Below are 21,767 nucleotides of genomic sequence, written 5' to 3'. Positions count from 1 at the left end.
TCAAGCGAAGTTCTTCAAATTTCACCTGTGCTAGAGATTTAGTGAAAATGTCTACAAGCTGTTCCTTTGTTCGGATGAAATCAATCTTGATGAGCCCCTATCTGCATATTCCTGAATGTAGTGGAATCTGATTTTTATGTGCTAGTTCCGGTGACGTGAAATTGAATTTTTTATCAGGAAAATCGTAGTTTTGTTGTCCAAGCATTAACATGGGTGGATCGTCTTCTCCATCAAAGTCATTCCACTCACGTGGACATTCCAACTTTAATTGTGTGGGGGCTTTAACTAAAAATAGGAATGTCTCCATTCCACGTTCTCCATTAAAGTCATTCCATCGAAGTGCACATTCAACTTTAATTGTGTTGTGTGGGGCTTTAACTAAAAATAGGAATGTCTCAAGAAAAAGAAAATTCTTTTCGCCCATGTGGGTTTTAAGGGCTTAAAAATAACTTTTAAATGTTAAAGACGTGTTTGTTTTTACACGTTAAAAATAAAATTCTTAAATTAATCAAAAAGACAAATAAGAAATGAAATGAATATTCTTAAATTAATCAAAAAGACATGAGAAATGAAATGAATTACCCGAGCATCGGTTTGATGGTCTTCACACATCATCTACGTCATTTGTATTGTGGTGTCTTGCATTTACTTGAAAGGTAGGAATAACAAATGGCTTGAGTATTTTTTAAATTACTCAATAAGTGATATCACTATTGTCAACATGGCGGGACCTATCATTTAAAACATTATTTCATTCTCTTGGGCGACTTTCCAATTCGAGCTAAATTGAATGTATAGTATTCTCTATATACGACTCATACATGGAATGTGGATTCAGTAGGCGGGCTCGCACACCCCATTTGCCTGTTGGTCGGGCTAGCACTAGCTAACGGATTGTTGCTGAACACTTGGAGGGAATATCGACTATCATATCATCATGGCGAATATACTTGTCATAATTAGTCTCATAGTGTATGTGTCCATGTTCATCATAATGGGCGAAATATCTTGATACACGTGAACACACAGTTATGCATGAAGTTCACATACGTTCCATCACGACATAATAAATTATGCAAGACAAACCTTATACCCGATAATTATGCGTACATAATTCTTATACAATATTTCATATATAACATAGCTTCCATGGCATGACATATGAAGGTTGTGCATCATAGATCTCCTTATTTCAACACATATCATGTCATATCATAGCATAATATATCATGACATATCATAACATATTTTATCATTACATATATGACATTTCGGATATACAGTTTGCTATTATAGATGGTATGTATTTTTTATAGAACATTGGTTTTGGAACGGGCAACATGAAGATTTCGAATTGTTTGGGAGTGATAAAAAAAAAAAAAAGAAGGTAATTTTGAACATGATGAAAGTACTCGTGTTTGTATGTATTTTGGTCTTAGATATAATTGCTAGAATTCTCAACATTTTCTTCCGATCATTTAGTACTTCACGACTCTGACGTATGTTTCTTACTCCTAACTTATAAGAATGAAAGATATCCCCACATACCAACAGAGTACTTTCAGCATAAAATTACTCGAACACAAATCATATTTAACCTTGGAGTTCCTATGATTGAGCCACTGAAAAAGAAACGTGCACCTTATTGGTATAGGTAGTGACTTTCAATTATTTTAAACATTTTTAACCATCCTATCCTAAGAATGAGTCACATTCGAACGTAGTTTCGGTTCATTCATGTATCCATTTTTGACTCGGTTGTTACATATACATGGTGAAATTTAACGGATTGAAAAGAACCAAACAACATTAAAAATTCATGAGAAGAAAACAATGTAGAGTTAAGATTTGGCTCAATTGGCACTAGCTTGATAATTAGTCCTTATAAAATGATAATTTGTCAAAATTAAACATATTGGGCCTCTTTTAAAATTGGGCCTTGATCTAAGCCCACATCTGAGCCCAATGCAAATTGAAAACTCTCCTCCTTAAGCTGGAAGTAATGGCTGAGGTTTCATTCAACCTTTTCTTAGGGTTTAGGCCATTTCCGATCAGAAATGGCGTCTCTCATGGCGGTCCGGCGTGCTCGAACCCCCATTCTTATCTCCTTCTTCTTAAAGGTACGGTCGTCTCTCCCTTCTCGTTTTATCTTTTCATGCGGAAACCAGACAGAGACTCTAATCAAAGCCCTATGCACCTCGGCAACCCCTAATGATTTCTCAAATTTCCCTCCACCGCCGCAACAACATTCTTCATCCGATCCTCGATTTCTTCAGGGCCAATGGGGCTCACCGAACCAAGTTCATTCTCGGAGTGGGAATTTTAATAATCAGTCCTTCTCGGAGTTTCAGAATCGCGACTATGTTCAACAGGGAAGCTCTAATAATCAAATGAATTATCGGAGTGAGAACCAGAGCTCTCACCCGAATCCTGGATTTTCCCGGCAGGGTCAGGGCTATTCTCAAGCCGGTAACCCTAATTCGTGGAATCCTCCGAATCAGAGCTACCCGCAGTATCAAAATCCTCCGCAGCCGAACGCTCAACATTTCAATTATCAACAACAAAGAGGCCCCAACCAATGGAACAATCAAAATCAGGGATACCCACAATTTGGAAGGCCTGGGCAGGGGAACCCACAAGTAGAGAATTCTTATCAGTTGAATAATCAAGCGCCAAATCCCTCTGTATCTCCTATTGATGAACTGCGGCGCTTTTGTGAAGAGGGAAAGATTAAAGAAGCTGTTGAGTTGTTGAAAGAGGGTGTTAAAGCTGATGCTGATTGTTTCCTTGTATTGTTTGATCTGTGTGGGAAATCAAATTCATTCGACAACGCTAAAGTAGTTCATGATTACTTTTTACAGTCAACTTGTAGAAGCGATCTGCAATTGAATAATAAAGTTCTTGAGATGTATGGGAAATGTGGAAGCATGAGTGATGCACGGAGGGTGTTCGACCATATGCCTGACAGGAATATTGACTCTTGGCATTTGATGATAAAAGGATATGCAGAGAATGGATTGGGTGATGAGGGTCTGGAGTTATTTGAGAGTATGCAGAAGCTGGGATTGCAACCCAATTCACAAACTTTTCTTTTTGTAATGCGAGCTTGTGCTAGTGCGAGTGCTATAGAAGAAGGATTTATGTACTTTGAGTCAATGAAAAATGATTATCAAATCAACCCAGATCTGGATCATTATTTGGGGCTCTTGGGTGTCCTTGGAGAACCTGGACATATGAACGAAGCTTTCGAGTACGGCGAAAAACTGCCCATGGAGCCGACGGTTGAGGTATGGGAGACATTGAAAAACTATGCTAGAATTCATGGAGATGTTGATCTTGAAGACTATGCCGAGGAGCTAATTGTGGATCTGGACCCGACGAAAGCTGCCTCGAGTAAGAAGATACCTACACCACCTCCCAAAAGGCGGTCTGCAATTAGCATGCTTGATGGGAAGAACAGGATTAGTGAATTCAGAAATCCAACTCTCTACAAAGATGACGAGAAGTTGAAGGCTTTAAAGGCAATGAAAGAACAAGGGTATGTTCCCGATACTCGATACGTTCTTCACGATATCGATCAGGAGGCCAAAGAACAGGCATTGCTGTATCATAGCGAACGATTGGCAATCGCATACGGGTTGATCAGTACTCCGGCACGAACACCTCTTAGGATTATTAAGAACTTAAGGATATGTGGTGACTGTCACAACGCCATCAAAATCATGTCTAGAATTGTTGGGAGAGAGTTAATTGTGAGGGACAACAAACGGTTCCATCATTTTAAGGATGGTAAATGTTCTTGTGGAGATTACTGGTGAACCCATCATCATTCTACAACACCCCACAACAGGTACCTGATGAGTTTGTCGTCCCCATAGCAGCAGCTCAATGTAAAGTGTCAAACCATCAAAATGATTATCCAAACCCAGGAACGAGGTACCGATCGGAGATGAGCTAGCCCGCCTCATACGGTATGCTTATCCTGATGCTTAATCATTCGTCTTATCATCATGTTTTTTTCTTCTTTTGCTACCGTTCCTTGCTGAACTGAATTAGAAAGGAGTTATGAACTTATAGCAAAAGGAAACATGGGAGTGGCATACCATACCTTGAATTCTTTGTTAAAGCTTTCCTGATTTCAAACATTTTAAGAGAGACATGGTTTGGATGCATATTAGTTTTATTGTTACTTCATTACAGTTATAAACAGCATCAACGATACTCTCTTGTATGATGCAAAATTGATAGGATTGTGCAAAGGAAAATAACAATAAAGCTAAATTTTATTAAATTTTGTGAGTTGTAATAAAGTTTTTTTTAAAAAAAAAAAAAATTATTTTAGGATTAAATAATTAAAATAATTACTTCAACCAGTCTTTCAAACGTGTTTCTCAAAATTTAGGAACACAAAAATGTATATCTTGAAATTTATGAACAAAAATATAATTTTTTGAAAATGATATTAGAGCATCTAAGATACCCACCCAATCATAAACTTTGACTTGTTTATAAAATAGAGTTTTTTTATTTTAGATTTTTTTAAAAAATTTAATAATATGTAAAGAAGAAGATTCGAACCTTTGACTTTTTAATTTATCTTAAACGATTGAATAAAATCATTTAAGATGATTAACGTGTATATCAAAATCTTGATGTAGATAGGAATTTGATTCTTTTAGGTATTAGAATATTATTAAGTGTAAAAAGGAATAATTGTATAATAATATTAGAGCATCCACAATGCCAAATACTAAAATTTGACTTCAAACCCTAAACCCTACAAAATTGTACCCAATATATTTATTTCTTTATTCATTATATACTTAAATTAATGTATGTAGGTTGCTCGCGTTACCAATCCATTGTTAAAATACTCCTACATTAATTTTGGATGCAAACCACAAGCTCTCGTGGGTTTGTTTTGGATTTCCCCAAAATGTCTCATACCAATAGAGATAGTATTCCTCACTTATAAACTCATAATGTTTCACTAAATTAACCAATGTGGGACTCACTCCCAATGATTCTCTCCCCTGAAACCTACTTTCTTTTTCTGACAAAATCAACCAAGCCTAACCACGCCATGTTGTTGATATTGATTGAGTTGGACATTCGTTGACTAAATCCATCCATAAACCTAGACCCCGCCAACCTTCGTAACCAAAGCGTCACGACAACATCCACAGGTCACTTTTAGATTCTGAAGTCGGTGAGCAAGGAGGAGCACATTGGAATGCCGACCACTACATAAATAAGTCACTTGTGGCCGAGAGGAAGCCAACTGCACCTTGTACTAGCTAGCCTTTTTATTAATTTAGCCCCCAAATATTTTATTTTAAATTAAAGTGGAAGTATAATTATGATGGAACGAAGGTAGCTGTAAATTCAAATTAAGACGAAATAAAATTTAAATTAAACACTTATACGATTCACCAGACTTCCATAAAAGAAAAAGAGTCGTTGAAGTTCAAAGTTCAAACACATCCCTTAAACATTACATCACAGAGCGAGTCATCATAGTCATGAACTCATCAATGTCCACCATACCGTCGCCGTCGCTGTCCACCGCCCTCACCATCCGCCGGCAATCCTCAATGCTACACTTTTCCCCTAATCCCCTCAACACTCTCATAATTTCCTCTGCACTAATCTTCCGATCCCCATTCAAATCAAACGTCTTAAAAGCAAATTCCACATCTCTCGCCTGAACTCCGTCCCCACTCCGGTGAACCTCCATGAACTCATTCAAGTTTATGTACCCATCGCCGTCGGTATCCACCGCCCTGAAAATCTTCTGCACCTCCTCCATCGAGTTCCCTCTCCCCAGCGCCTTCAGAACTCCCCTGTATTCGTGCTTTGAGATCAGCCCGTCTCTGTTCGTGTCGAACTTGTTGAAGATCTGCTTGATCTCCTCCGTGCTCGGTTGCAGAGCCCGCCGGACGCCGGAGCTCTGCCGGTCCTTGAAGGAGAACAGTCGGGAGGGCTCCCGGAGGAACTTTTTCTTGGAGACTCTGTATTGCAGGTCGAGGAGATTTGGGTTCATCGGCATTTTTTGTTGTTGGGGTTGCTCTGTTTTTTGTGGTTGAAACAGAGGAAGATTGGGTTTGAAATTTTGAAGGTGATCTGAGATGAATTTGATGGGTTTAAATACTGAAAAATGGGGTTTTTATTGGCTGAAAACTTGTGGTGATCGGCGAAGAAAAGTGGAAGCTTTGGAGTCCGTGCGTAAAGGAACAACAGAATACGTATAAAGTAAGAGACCTAAAAACACAGAGGTAGAACAAAGGTAAGAATATGATTCTCTTCTAAATATTTCTTTTCTATATTAAAAATATATATTTTAATTATCCTGTACCCAATAGTTATATGCTGTAAGCGGTTGTTATTGCCTTTTTGGTCGCCATCTCTCAAATTTTGCTTTCAAAACTCTCTACCCCGTTTTCTAAAACTTTCTTCTTGAACTGGAGCTAGCGGCTCGAGCATACACCTCTGTAATTCTTCTTCAATCGTCTGATTTGTTGTTTTTATCGGTGGTAGTGGTGGTGGGAGGAGGGGGTTGAGAAGAAGTTGTAGCTCAAACAGCCGCTCTAGCATACGTCGCTTGGCCGTAGACGACGCAAAAATAAATTGACTTTAACTTATTTTTTGTTGAGAAGTGAGTGCGCCATAATCATAATCGCAAGTTTGCTGTCAACTGAGACAATACTTAAATTGATCATCAAATTTAATTTTTATTCCGCTTGTGTCGTGAAATTAATATTCCTAACGATAAGGAATATTTGAAAGTATAGTTTTTTTTTAGTGAGGAGGGTTAGAGAATAAAAATATTTGTGTGGCTATCATTTGTGCTATGCACCAACAAGGAGGAATGTTTTTTTTCTTTTTCTTTTTGGACTTTGGTTAAATGGATGAATTTAATGAGAACAAACCGATCACTTCAGATGAAGGTCGAGTTCATGATTGAGATGCTTGAAATACACGAATGGAGCTTAAAGTTAAAGTTAGTAAATACATCGTTTTTAAATCATATCGAATGTGTTCTTTTAGTTTAAAGAGAATAATAGTGGAATATATGTTTGTGGTTCATGAAATTTATAAAACAATTGTATGATGTAACTTTGAATTATGTGTTTGGGTTTATGTTCTAAAATCTCGTAATTCATTATTTAATTTTAATAATTATTTTGATTATTTTATTTATAATTTAATATTATGTATTGGATAAGATCGTACATGGGTGTCATATAAGAGAATCATATTCAAGTAATAATCTATTGGATCTATACTATATGTTTAAGGTTGCGTGCTTTATCATAATAACACGATTGATATGATTTGCTTTGTAATTGTTATCAAATCATTTATGTACAAATATATGAGTGAGGTATCATACGTGATGAGTTTGTATGAGATATTGTCGAATATTGGGTTGAGGCGCTAGAAGACGCCTACTCAGATGCTCCTCACGCTTCAATCGCTCCTCACATAACCCATCTCCAAGAAAAAAAGGGAGTGAGAGAGAGAGAGAGGTAAAAAGAAGACAATTTCCCTTACGAAATCACTCACGCCACACAAAGGATAAGCAACGAGTCTCGGGCTTTTAGTGGTAAGTACATCATGTATTTGGGACGCGATACCACTTAAGGTGTCGCCAGCGATGATGAGTTTAAGAAGAGTCGTAACGTTGGCTATCACATTTTTGTAGGTATATGAAAGCATTACAACATCGTGGATGAAGAGAAAGCGACTAGAGGAGCAATATATATCTCAAATCCAAAAGATAGCAATAAATATTTATTCTCTTCCATCCTTTGGGATAGCAATAAAGATTTTTTTATTGTACTACCTAACAATCAACAAAATTGAAGATCATAAGTTAAAACGGTATATAATAGAAGCATTTGTTCATGGAGCTAAACTTGAAGAACTCGAATCAATTTTCGGGCTCGACCTGTATGCCTCGCCTCTGTAGTGCTCCAAGAGCTTCCGACTTCGGATTGTTACTTGGAGAAATTTGTAGACACAAAAGTAATCGATCAAAACCATATGATCATCTCTTGAAGCTATGCGGAGGAAAAGGGAATAATGTATTTTACTCCTCTATGCTCAACCTTTCGATTATGAAGATGGTTTTCATCAATCTTAGGAGAATAGTTTGTAGTTATTAACTTGTGGAGCACCCGAAGGGAAATTGTTAGTCTTTTCTCTCCTATAAATAGAATTGAAAAGCCACTCTGCCTAACTTTCTTTAATACAATCATCGTAAGAGATATGACAATGATAAAGAGTAGAAAGGAGGGGAGTGTAACGAAATATGTAGCATGGTCAATAAATATGTGAGTTAATTTAAAGGCGCAGGGCATAGAAGACGCTACAAACAATGCATATGGGTGCGGAATTGGTCAAGGAAGCAAAGATGCAGACTTGAAGTGCTGAGTTTGAGGTTATCCACATGAAGGATGGTGAGTCGGCAGATGAATTTGCCATGAAGTTGACAACTATTGTCACCATCATCCGTTTATTAGGCGGTAGGGCAGAAGAGATCTTTGTCGCTAAGAAGTTTCTTCGAGTCGTCTCCTCGTAATTCATATAGATTATTACCTCTATTGAGCAGTTTGGTGACCTCAAGAACATGTCAGTTGAGGAGGTCACGGGTCGTCTCAAGACTCATGAGATAATAGAGAGGAGAAAAAACACCTCTTACTCACACAGACAAAAAAAAAAAATGCGGCTGATTCTTCTTTTTCAGGTACAGAGGGATGCGACAGACACAACAAGGAAAGTAGAGGTCGAGGGCGTGACCTCGATCGTGGTCGCAGACGCAGCGGTAGAGGAGGCCGCAACAATACCTCAAAAACTCATGGCGATGTCAACTCCCTGAAAGGATACGAGCATGATCAAGTGTTACTCTTGTGGTAACTACAGACATTATGTGGTAGAGTGTCGCAACAAAAAGTAAATTGAGAAGGCAAACCTCACATTCACGCATGACAAAGAGCCCACACTAATGTTGGTCGAGAAGATATCCAACCTCTTGATGCTCAATAAAGAGAAGGTTATGAAAAACCTCATTGTAAGTGAAGATGACCGAGTGCAGATCAACATGTGATACTTTGACAAAGAAACGAACAACCACGTAACTAGAGATCGAGCAAAATTCAAGGAGTTTCACAAGAAGCTCATTGGAAACGTGGTGTTTGGTGGTGGACTAATTGTATCTATCCAAGGAAAATGATCCATCTTGCTCCAATGCAAGAATGGTGATCAACGTCTACTGATCAAGGTATATTACATCCCAATCTTGAAAAGTAATACTATAATCTTGATCAAATGATAGAAGAAGACATCAAAGTCGAGTTATTCAGCTCGTTCTTCAAGATATTGGACAAAAATGGAGCCTTGTTGATGAAGGTAAAACGGTCGCAATGCCGCATATACAACATATTGTTGGAGATCAGCCAATCTACCTCTCTATTGACCCAGGCTGACTATGACATGCAAAACTTGGGTACGTGAATTTTCATGCGCTCAAAAGGTTTTTTTTTTTTTTTCAACCCCTTGGTAACACCAAGAAGGGGAGCTTAACAATTTCTTCGTCTAAAAACTGATATTATATAAGCGTAGTGGAGATTCTCGTCTGCGACCATACTTGGGATACTAAAAAATTCAACTTAAAATGAGAGTCTTGAAACGGTAACTGCTGTAATACCTTTGAAATGGCTTGACATTACTAGTAAAAGTTCATTATTAATTTTCTACAAAAATTAGTTTATATTAAGCTTTTACAATGTATTTGTGTAGGGGTACTGGGAAATTACCACGCAACTTCTAATTGATTTAGTGACAATTTCCACTTTTGTAATTTTTGTTTTAAAGAAGGGTTTCCTAAATTTAAAATATCTTGACAATTTCACGTTGTAGTCCATCTCGATACATACCTATAAAACTGTGACCACTTCGTAGTGACGGAATTTTCTTTCGACATTATCACTTTCAATATCTATAGCAAACTATAAGATATTGTCGTCTATCAAGTTTTCTTAGTCATTTGCATTTAAAACTATTCACTCGTTAGTATATGTTGGTACATTCCTTTCCATCTCTATGGTCATAACATTTCGTTTTTTTTTTTTTTAACTATGTTCAAGACATCTAACTGAAACATTTGGCTTTTCTTAACAAAATCATTTCTGTGCATACGCTTGCATTTAGTAGCTTACTAAACTATGGCTCCTCATTCACACTACAAACTTGGCTAAATCTAAACATCTAAACATTATCAATACATCAATTAACTTTCACATGTCATGCAAGGTAAATCATATCATGTGCTATATCATAGTAAACATAGAACTCAGTAAAAAAAATAATACGGTCAATAGTGACAAATTCAATCATGAGCTACATTCGATAATGGTCAAGCAACAGTGATATTTACCCAAATTTTTTTCTTATCTTATGCATGACATACGTGACGATGACGAAGCATTGACGATGGGATTATATAACATGTCAAGTCTATCTTGTAGGCTAGTCTACATAATTTATAACCTAAAGCTCTGATACCAACTTTAACGACCCTAGATTTTTAACTGACTTTAAAAGTGCCATTTTCATAACATCATCTCTTATGCGAAAATAATATTTTAAAATATCATCGTAAAACATTGTTGTAGACTTACATGTTTCAAAATGTCTTTAGAGGGACATACGAAATATTTAATAAAATAAATAAATCTTAAATTGAAAAATGCCCTATACTAACATGTGGTATAAGAATTAAAATACAACTATCCTATGCATGTGTCATGGTCTTTATTTGCGATGTCATCGTCAGTCGCATAGGGGTGCGTTGCCTTTACTTGAAAAATAGAAGTAGCACAAGACTTAGTATTTTAAGAAATGGTCAGTAAGTAATCCCATTTGGGCCAGGGAAATGCAAACACATGCAACTCATGTTAAGGATCTATCGTTAAAACTATCGTAGAGGTGGCCTCCAGTTAAGACAAAATTGGATGTGTAGCAATTCTTTACACACGACTCACATGTGAGAGCGTGAGTCATCAGGCGATTTGTACCCCCCTAGACCCATCATAGTCGGGTTAGTTGTCCGTAATCGGACGTCTAGAGGTCAACAAAGTCCTGAGTATCATGCGAGGTATGATGATGATGGTGTACGCATCCGTACTCATCATCATAAATGGTGAAGTAACCCGATGTATATAAACACACAATATGCATAAGGTCTCTATAGTTTTCATCTTTAAATCATTCTTCTAACACAACTCTGTACATCATTCACACATTATCCTAGGTAACTTGCATGCATTGACCTTCATATGTGCGTCGTCATTCACATCAATTAGGGTTGAATCTTAGAAAAACTCGTTGTCATAATGCATTATGACATTTAATACATGCACATTATCTTAATATGGAATATCATCATATTAAGTCATCTCATCATCATGCACCTTACATCATCATGTTATCATACATCATCATCATTATGTCCCCATATCATGTCATCAATATCATCTCATATCATCATATTCATCATCACGTCATCGTATAACAACATCACACCATCATATAACAACATCACATCATCATATCATCACATAACATAAAGCATAAATGACACGTGTAAGGGCCACTAGGCACATGATGTTATACATAAGGCAAGTCTTCCGACCGAGCCAATAGTAAGACCACTTACTTGGTTGGCCTAAGTTCTATCTAGCTCCAAATTTACTTGCTTTCGCCCTTCGAATTCGTTCTCACTTATGTCGAGACTTCACCTATTTTTAATATTCACTTAATTACCTTAGTAAAAATCGAATTTCATGATTTCATTATTTTAGATTAAAAAAATATGTCATTATTTCATGTTGGGGATATGCAGTGAGTCCTTTTCTTTCTCAATCTATTTACTCTATCTTCTTTTTTTAATGGTGGCTAATCATGACAGTGATTTCCTGAACTCATATAAAATTATTGGTATTTAATTTCTAACTCAAAGCTAAATAATTGCAACGAAATTAGGGAAGAAATTATATATGATTTCTTAAAATAAAAAAAGAAGTCTAAGATATAACTTGATGTAACAAAAGAAAAGGTCTAAGTTATAACTTAAATCTGGTGCATCTATTACATGTGTAAATCTAAGCAAATGCCATCTTCCTTTTCCTCTCTCCAAGTAAATTGGTCATTTTTGTTTTTCTATTTATTTTTGTAGGAATTCTTATACCCAAGTATTTTTGGGGGAGGGTATGAGACATTGGTGGAGAAATGGAATACCGATGATTATTATTATTATTATTATTATTATTCTTTTACCGCTATCACATAAACTATGATTTTATTAGATACGAGTTGTTTTGAATGGAGCTATACAAGTCACCTGTCGTACGCTAAACGGATTCTTGTCTCATCTTTATCAAGCTACACCAATTTAATTGAGCTATGACCCACTTCTTTATGTCACTTATCGTATGACCCACTTGGTAGTCTCTAATCTCACTCGATCAATTTAGTCCACTCGTTCTCATTCGTGAAGTTGCAATTCATCTCTATTTTGTTAGGTTGTACTTAATAACTTCTCGGTGCCACTTAGTTGAGTTACGGTTCACTAACACAATAGCAAATTATTTTTATTTTTATTTTTATTTCGAGATCTATCCTTCTATTTTTCTTACTTTTAGAGTAAATAATTTTTCAAGAAGTGTTAGTATTCATCAACCAAACCCGAACCCAACTTAAAAATAAAGGGTTGAGTTGTGAAACATCTCGAGTTGAGTTGAGTTACTAATACAACGGACCTGAACTTTTGAGTTGTCCAAAAAATTCTCTGGATTCAACCCAACTCAACCAACCACTTAGGGCCCTACAAATAACTAACTTAAACAATTTTTAATTTTAAAAATGTCATAAATTAAAAAAATATAAAATTTACTAAAATTAGGATTAAAAGAATACCTAATAATTAGATTTTAATTTTAATTTTTTGTTTGTTTAAAGTAGTTTGAAAGAATGAAGGCAGTGATTGTTGTTTGAAGAGTCCAAGGAATAAATGATGATACGACAGCTCACGTATCGAAGCCGAACCTCAAACAGCCTTTGTCCTTAGACCGGACCGCGTGGCGCGTACCGTCCATAGCTTTTCAACGTCACCGTGTACGGTACACTTCCAAGAATCTTACTGATTTAATAATTTTATTTATTTTATTATAAATTATCATTTTAAAAATTAAATTTATTTGATAATTCATAAATAATTTATATGCTTCATAATATTTTTTCTAATTAAATAATCGTAAAACTATTTAAGAAGGTCTTATTAAATTATAGGAATAAATATTATATAGGAAGATTTATCATATATAAACTAATTCTAACCATTTAAACTATAAATACTAAACTCTAATTTTCTTCGACTAAATTTATAATTTAACTTTGGTAAGAAAAAATTTTAATTTTACTTTACATAGGGAATGTGAATTTGAACGCTCAACTTCTAATTTTGTTAAATTCGGATAAAATTATTATATTTAGAAAAAATGGACAAATGAGTGAGTAAATGCCAAAAATAACCCTAAATTGTAAAGAATGAAGTGAAATTTTTGGTACCGTAACTAAATGTGGGAACAAACTTTATCGTAATTGTCTATAGCCTTTGTAGCAATCATTGTGAAACGTCTAAGATTTTCTTTTCGTTATCGGAAAAATATAGAAAAATGGTGAATATTTAAAAATACTTAGTAACTGACATCACTATTAGAGCTAAAAATGCAAACACAAACAACATATCTATAACTATCACAATTTGTGGGATCTAATTCCATGATTGATCTTGAGCTTCACATTCTTTTTTGAGTAAAATTGGAATTGCATTTACTTCACTAAACATGGCTCGTGTACATTCATATGGACCCACTAGACGAGTCTCAATTTTTCATGGATCTGATTATGGGCATTTGTATGCTCATACATACCGAAACCATGAAAAAGAAGAAGATGCAAAATAAAGTGTTTAAACATAATGTATGACTGGAGAAATAATTCATAGAATGAACACACAATATGCCTAAGACCCCACAATATAAGAAAAATCAATGAGTGTGCAATCATACATAATCATGATTCATATTTTGATAACCCGTGTGATTGACATTTATACCATCTATCACTAATTCATTCATATGTGACTATCAATCTCATCACACCTATGACGAATCATAACATGTAACTTGATTGGAGTTTCGTCCATTTTTGGTTTCATAAAACCCAGGACTAATTATTATAATTCTACGAGATGACAAACTTGTTCGCACCAACTCTTTTCCTTTCTCGGGCCACAATTGGTCTCACTAAGCCAACTTATATTCAAATTGATAAGCGCAGTCTCATATATAAGGAATACGACTCATCTAATTGTTGATTCTAAATAGACTAAGACCATGAAAAAACCACAAATACTATAGAAATAGAAATATTTGTTTCATTTTATTGTCCCATCAAAATATTTTTAAAAATTAAAAAAAGAAAAAAAAAAAAAAGAGATGATAAGTGGAGTGGCGTATCAAAGATTTGTGAGCTTGGGCTGGAGCGCGTAACTGGCGAAGCAGTTCAACGGGACCGAGTATAAGAAGCATCCCAGAAAATCCTCGTCACTTCCTTTATTTGACCAATAATTTCTAAATATAAATCATTTTCTCTCTCTTACTTCACTATTCAGGTGCTTTCCGTTTTTTAATTAAATCCCCAAACCCCTTTTAATATATACATATATATTTTTAATTTAATTTAAGCACGAGATAAATATGGCGCAATTTTTTAATTATTAAAATTAAAAAATTAGAATTTTTTTAAAAAAATTTAAACATTTTTTAATTGCAACTTTGTTTAATAATTAAAGAAAATATTATCAACCAAATGTAATTTTTATTTCTTTTATTCCATTTGGATTTGACTATTGTAGAATTTGTAAACAAATAATTTGACCAAAAAATGAATTCTTTCCCTAATTTAAAAGATAGTTGAAAGAATTTTCACAATATTTAAATTTAATTTTGATTTCAACGGCTCCGGGATTGACCGGCGAAATCCATAATCAAACTCTTAATGTCGTCGTCGTCTTCGAATATTTCAGCCAAAACGACGTTGTTTTGAATCTCCATCATTGATGACGGTGTCCTCGGTGCTACAGCTGCTTCATTTGGGTTGAAATTAGAAGTGGCGGCGGCGGCGGTGGCGGTGGCAGGGGCGGCGGTGACTGTGGCGGAGGTGGAGGTAGTAGTGGAGGCTGCCGGGGGAGAATAATTGAATGTCATTAAGGAATTGTCTGAGGAGGGGAAGTTGAGTCTGGCACGTGGGCCTCGGAACTTAATGGCGGCTTCATCGTAGGCACGTGCGGCTTCCTCAGCGGTATTGAAGGTGCCAAGCCAGACTCGGGCGGCGCGTTTCGGGTCGCGAATTTCGGCGGCCCATTTGCCCCATGGACGTTGCCGGACACCTCTGTAATTCTTCTTCAATCGTCTGACACGGCGGCCGGAGTTGTTGTTTTTATCGGTGGTAGTGGTGGTGGGCTGGTGGGAGGAGGGGGTTGAGAAGAAGTTGCAACCCAAACAGCCGCTGATTCTACAGATGTGACACGTGTCAAAATCAGAAGAGGGCGGAAAGATAGTGGTGGTGGTGTTAGTGGAAGGTGGGTGAAGAAGGCGGAGGAAGTGGTCGTGTCGGAATTCGAGGCCGGCGGCTGCAGCGCCGGACACGACTTGGGTGAGAGCGTCGACAATAACGAGGCCTTCCTGCTCGTCGGTGAGGCGGGGGAAGGCGGCGGAGTGGTGGTGGGAGGCCATAAGCATGCTGGACGGGCGGCAGTGGAAGAAGAGAGTGTTTTGGGAATTTTGTGATTTTAATTTTCCAAGTGTTGAGAAATGGATTGGGAGGAGTGAGAAAGGGAAGAGGGGTATATAAGAGAGAGAGAGAGAGAGGCGGAATGACGTGGCAGACAGCTGGTCACACCGTTAAGACACGGACACAGAATTGTAAATTGTAAAGAGTACGGGCGTGAGATATGTGATGACGCGAGACGGAGGTTTGGAACTCTTCTAACTACGCTCGTCCTCTGACGCGATGCCACGTATTCTTTTTCTATTTTTCCTTTTTTTTAATATTTATTATTTATTCCATTCATATATATATATATATATATATTTTTTTTTTTCTTTTTTTGAAAAGGTATACTTTATACCTTCCAATATTTCGTAAACCATGTCATAGACTTAAACATTTAAAATTTTTAAAAACAACCTAACGAAAAATCAATAATGTGATGTTTAAACAAAACAAGGTAAAAATAAAATAATGTCCTAATTAATTTTAAGGCTACCAATGACATGAATGCATCTACCCTAACTTCAGTCATATGACTGCCACCGTGACATCTTCATCTTTTGTACATTAGTAAGAATAGAAAGTGACTTGAGTATTTCAAGAAATACTTAGTAAGTAATCTCGTTGTTTAGGTCAGGATAAGCAATCACACGCAATCATGTCTGGGACCTATCATTTCATAAAAACATTTCATGGCTTTAAATTATGCTTTCCAATTTGGGCTAAAATAGGATGTGTAATACTTCTCTACTGATGGCCAATTTATGAACTCACTAGGAGCGTATACGTACCCTCTGGGCCTGCCCTTTAGCTAGTGCATGCTTACACTGCTGGAGCCATGGAGGGAAATGAGCTTGCATAATATCATGGCGTACATAAATATTGTAATGTATGCGTTTGTACTCATTATAACGAGAAAGTATCACAATGCACATGACATAAAAATGCATGAGGTTCCTATAACTTAAAATCATGGCGTAAGTTTATGATGCAAGTCAAACCTTCATTTGTTAATAACATAATGGGCCTGTGAATCATGCATACATAATTCCTAAAAAAATCTTTCATACTTAACATAGGGGACATGACATGGTGAAATGGAGGTTTATGTATCATAGATTATCAATATCATAAACGTGGTTTCATAACATGAAATAATCACATTACAGCAAAGCTTAAAAGCTTGGCATAGCATAGCATAACATAACATAATATAACATCACATGACATAACATAGTATAGCATGACATAGAATAGCATAACAATCATAATTATGACACGTTCAAGGGTCATGAGACATGTGTCATCATACATCATACAATTCGTCCAACTAAGCTAACAATAAAGCCACTTACTTGTTGGCCTAAGCGCCACTAATTTAACCTTAATGCTAATCTGGATCTACCCCTTGATATCTAACTCAACCTGTGGGTCTATGACATTCGGTTAGAAAATATTAATGAGGTTGACTCACCTAAAGATATTAAATAGTCAAATTTTCAGCTAAAAAATAATTTAAATCTTCCAAAAACGGTAGGAGAGGGTCTATAAATTTCAAATGGGGCTCAAAACAGGTAACCAGCCCAAGTTGACATTGGCGAGGGGTGCGGGTCACAATGTCAGGTTGGGTCAGGCGCGTGGGTTCAGACACAGGTCACAGGGTTATGTGCGCGACTCAAATACTAGGTCGAGTCGGCAACGGGTTGGTTATTACTCTACGTGCAGGTGTTGGGTCGAGTGTGGATGGGTCTGGCTGAGGGAACTAGGCCGTTATTGATAGAGAGTTACAAGGCACTACAAGCGGGCTGCTGAAGACGCGCGGGCTAGACTTCCCTATGGGCTGCATCTGCAGAGAGTTGGTTGGGATTCCAAGCCAAGCTAAGTTCAAGGGATCAACAAAGTGGCTCGGGTGGGATGCTTGCCAATCCTCAAGTTCAAATTTAGGCTCGAAACTCGAGCTTGAGAACAAACTTTAACCGAATGGTTTAATCTAATCATAAATAGATTCCATTGGTTTAAACTAATTTATGATGCTTTAAACGAATTCAAAAAATACTACAAACAAGAGTATGCCAATAAATCTTAGAAAAATAACTCACGGACCTTGTGGGTTAGTGTTGAAAATGGTTCGAACTCGTAGATTTGATCTTTATACGCTACGGGCAACATTATTTAGATTCCAATGCATTACGAGTCACAACCAAAATAATTCAATTTAACTAAAAAAAATTAAATAACAAATTATAATTTAACGTGAGAAGCAACAAACATTATTTTAAAATAGGGCTGGTGCTAAACAAATCCTTTCATTATTTTAAAATTTTAATCCGTTCAATATTCCAAAGATTTAAGACCATTTATATAATTGTATTATAACCAATAAATAAAATAATGGAATCAAATTAAGACTATTTTTTTAATAATTAAAAAAAAAAACAATAAAAATGTGACGGCGGCAAGAGGACAGGTGACTTCCGGCGAGGGCCCAACAGGTCCAATCGGAATGTCCAAAGAAATGTGAAAAGAAAAATAGAATCTTCCCATAGACATGGAATTTGACTTTTTCTTTTTTTTTTTCCTTTTTTAAAATATTAAATATTTTCCGTTTGACTGTTAAATTTGTCACGTTAAAAGCTTAAAGATATTTTTGAAAAATCTTTTAAAAACTTAAAGATAGTAAAATTTATGAAAAATTTATGAAAATTGGGGAGATTGTTAGATGCACCAAACTCTCCACAGTAGCATGATATTGTTAAATTTGAGTACAAGTTCTCATAACTTTGCTTTGGGCTTCGGTAAAAGATCTCAGACCAATGAAGAGAATATTCTTTTATTATAAACCTATGATCATGTGGGACTTTCATCCTCCATCAGAAATAACTACAAAATATATCCATATTTTTATTAATTTAGCTTCCAAATATTTGTAATAGGCAAGTCAATGTCTTTTAAATAATATTAATTAAAATATTTTAGCTATATTACCTTATATATTACTAAAAATATAAGTTTTATATAAATTTCATTAGCATAAGAATTTTTCTATTTATTTTTTTTTTAAGGATATATTTTCATTAAAAAAATGTTTATATTTGTTTACACTTTTCTAAATGGTCTAAAAAATATTTTACCCTCCATCTATTTGGTATCATAACGTGGAAGCATTTATTAATAGTTAGTCTCGACCTTCAAAAATGAAGCTCACAACTCTATTCTCGACATAGTGTTGCGGTCATTTCTTATCGATTCATATTCCTTATCCTCTTCCTTAAGAAAGATAGTACATAACTTATAAAAAGTTTGTCTACCCATTTAAAGTTGATTGTCATCGAGATCCATTGTTAAGAATGAGAAATAGAATTGGGATCGGAAGGTGTAACAAACAATGGTGGGATCAAAAGTCCAATTTTCATTATTGCTCACGACTAGAATATTAACGGATTACGAATATCTAAAATATATTCCATAACTAATTATTATAATATATTCTAATACTCTCGTCAAGTTGGAGTGTGTAGTCAATAATATCTAACTTGTCTTGTCGAGTGTAGGTCAATAACACTTTTGTCTCCCCAACAAAGAAAATCTCTAGACTTTCAAGAAATTATTGAATTTTCAAGAAAGATGCAAAATAAAAAATAGACGTCTTTCATTGGTTTACTTTTTAGACTTCTCAAGAAATTATTGAATTTCCAAAAAAGATGGAAAACTCAGAAATAGACGCCTTTGATGTATCTCAGAACTTGAAGAGTTGCTTCTTGATTTATGCATAAATGATTTCCTCCAAAGTTGGTAATTTGTCCCATTTAATTTGATTGGAACAAAAAGAATACCCTGGTTGATGAGAGTGACGAACATAATAATGATGTGTTAAATAAACATATGAAGTTTTGAAGTTAGATAATAACATAAAGATCGGTACTCTGAATCACTTGAGAGGTTGTGAAAGAAAATACGAACATCTTGAATATATTAAATATTTAGTACTAAATATCTTTAACACCCATCTATATCGACCACAATATCAATATCATTCGATGAAAGTGACAAGGATATCGTCTACTGTCACTTTTCTCCACCTTTTTCTTCTCTTTCTCCTCCTTTTATCTCCCTTATACACGTTTCTAGAATTAGGCCAACCTCAAGTCTTGGCTCCCGAAGTCAACTAGCCATCCTATCGAATTGTGATTAACAAAGACATGATTTAAAAAAAAAAAAAAAACATACGAACCAACCTATCGAATTGTGATATTGATTGTGCTCCATCAAAATGAGATTTCATAGTAATTTTTGTTCTTCGTTCTTCATCACAATATCGATTTTATCCGATAAGATTATATAAATCATAAGTTAAGTGTTTTTTGTTTGGTTGGAGTAAAAAGAATCCCAAAGATTTGTACTAATCAATTTGATTTATAATATTTAATTATAAGATTAAGGGCCACGTGGGAAATTGCAAAAGTGAAAATGGAGTGTGGAGTCCGTGTATGTTGTGAATTCTGATTGTGAAAACGACAAAATTGAAAATAGTTTTGAAAAAAAAAAAAAAACCTTTTTGGCCATTTACTTTTTAAATTTTAAAATATTATATATATATATATATATATATATATATATATTTTACCTTTTAAATATAATTTCCAATTTAATCGATATATTTTAAAATATAGATTTTACACTTTTGTTATCCTTAAGTTTTCACCGTAAATATTTACTTTTTGTTTTTATCTTTCATGATGATTTTTGGTTAATTAATTTAAATATTATGGGAGAATTTTGTAAAACTAATTTTAATAGCGATAAAAAAAAAAAACTTTAAATTAATATTAATTTATAAAAATTAAAATAAATGGTCAAAAGTCAAACCTCAGTAAATGGAAGTAAATATATAAAAAGTTTAAATATAGAGATATAAAAATCTAAAATTTTGAATTAAAAAATGAGAATTAAATAGAAATTTGAAAAATTAAAAGACAAAATTGAAGCTTATTTTTAGTTTTGAGAGAGATGTTTTAACGATGGACTCAGTCTCAAACTCATTTTAATGCGCTAGGTGCTGTACCACCTACCATTTGCTATGTTCACACCAAAAGCATCCACCATTTTTTACCTCCAATTTATTTCATTTTTGTCTGATCAAATAATTAGAGATGTATATCGTACCGGACGACCTTCCTGCTCCCATCCACGTCACCTATTTCATTTCCCATCCTCTCTCCTTCTTCTATATCTCTCTCCTACAACCTCTCTCTAAACGCCCCTTTCCCTCACTTTTTGAGCACTTAAGTGTTGTCGCACGTTCTACCGCTCATCGAACACGTGCCCCATTGTCGATAAGTCAGCTTTTCAGATCTCGTTTCTCTTAATTTTTCTAGGGCTTTATAATGTCGGGTCTCAACTGAATTAAAGGAGCTTAAGGTGCAATTAGAAGACTTAGTTGGATAAAGATCTTATACACCCTTGTGTTTCGCTTGGAGCTAGAAAAAGGAGGATGGATTGTGCGCCTATGTAGAGACTACAGGTTGTTGAATAAGATTATGATAAAGAACAAATATCTGCTTTCTCACATAATGGTTTGTTTGACTAGTTACAAGGAGCCACCATATTTTCAAGACTGACTTGAGATCAAGTTATTATCAGTTAGGAAATCCAGAAAGAATCTATCCCTAAGACAACCTTCAAGTCTGATTATGAATATTACGAGTTTATGGTAATGTCCTTTGGGCTAAGAAACAACATTCACATTCTTTATGGGGTTAATGAACTTTGTGATCAGAGAGTTCCTAACACATTCGTAACTATTTCTATCAGACGACATTTTAGACTACTACAAGATGGATGAAGAGCCCGTTGAGATGCATGTTGATTTT

General features: G+C 35.3%; 3 protein-coding genes across 4 annotated transcripts; 1 reads left to right on the top strand and 2 right to left on the bottom strand.

Annotated features, from left to right (window-relative positions):
- Positions 1 to 2,002: 2,002 nt before the first annotated feature.
- On the top strand, positions 2,003 to 4,197 carry LOC111434643 (pentatricopeptide repeat-containing protein At2g15690, mitochondrial-like). Its single transcript, XM_023072108.1, has one exon. The coding sequence runs from the start codon at positions 2,058 to 2,060 to the stop codon at positions 3,816 to 3,818; it is 1,761 nt and encodes a 586-aa protein (XP_022927876.1). The 5' UTR covers positions 2,003 to 2,057; the 3' UTR covers positions 3,819 to 4,197.
- Positions 4,198 to 5,360: 1,163 nt separating this feature from the next.
- Positions 5,361 to 6,212, bottom strand: LOC111434472 (calmodulin-like protein 1). Its single transcript, XM_023071880.1, has one exon. It carries the CDS (start codon positions 6,047 to 6,049, stop codon positions 5,495 to 5,497), a length of 555 nt encoding a protein of 184 aa, XP_022927648.1. The 5' UTR covers positions 6,050 to 6,212; the 3' UTR covers positions 5,361 to 5,494.
- Positions 6,213 to 14,926: 8,714 nt separating this feature from the next.
- On the bottom strand, positions 14,927 to 15,927 carry LOC111434632 (ethylene-responsive transcription factor 11-like). 2 transcript variants are annotated; one of them, XM_023072097.1, is made up of 2 exons: positions 15,272 to 15,927; positions 14,927 to 15,241 (listed from the first exon to the last, which is right to left on the bottom strand). In XM_023072097.1, the coding sequence occupies exons 1-2, from the start codon at positions 15,864 to 15,866 to the stop codon at positions 15,078 to 15,080; spliced, it is 759 nt and encodes a 252-aa protein (XP_022927865.1). In that variant the 5' UTR covers positions 15,867 to 15,927; the 3' UTR covers positions 14,927 to 15,077. The 2 variants fall into 2 exon arrangements, with proteins under 2 accessions (XP_022927865.1, XP_022927864.1); XM_023072096.1 differs by having other exon boundaries at positions 14,927 to 15,927.
- Positions 15,928 to 21,767: the final 5,840 nt, after the last annotated feature.

This window comes from Cucurbita moschata, unplaced genomic scaffold (genome assembly GCF_002738365.1).
Source record: "Cucurbita moschata cultivar Rifu unplaced genomic scaffold, Cmos_1.0 Cmo_Scf00045, whole genome shotgun sequence".
NCBI lineage: Eukaryota > Viridiplantae > Streptophyta > Magnoliopsida > Cucurbitales > Cucurbitaceae > Cucurbita > Cucurbita moschata.
The sequence above is the reverse complement of the archived record's forward strand: the minus strand, read 5'-3'. Positions and strand labels throughout refer to the sequence as shown.

Bases quoted from the DNA above. Each gene is read 5' to 3' on its own strand.
- LOC111434472 (XM_023071880.1), bottom strand. From the start codon at position 6,049: ATGCCGATGAACCCAAATCTCCTCGACCTGCAATACAGAGTCTCCAAG.
- LOC111434632 (XM_023072096.1), bottom strand. From the start codon at position 15,866: ATGCTTATGGCCTCCCACCACCACTCCGCCGCCTTCCCCCGCCTCACC.
- LOC111434643 (XM_023072108.1), top strand. From the start codon at position 2,058: ATGGCGTCTCTCATGGCGGTCCGGCGTGCTCGAACCCCCATTCTTATC.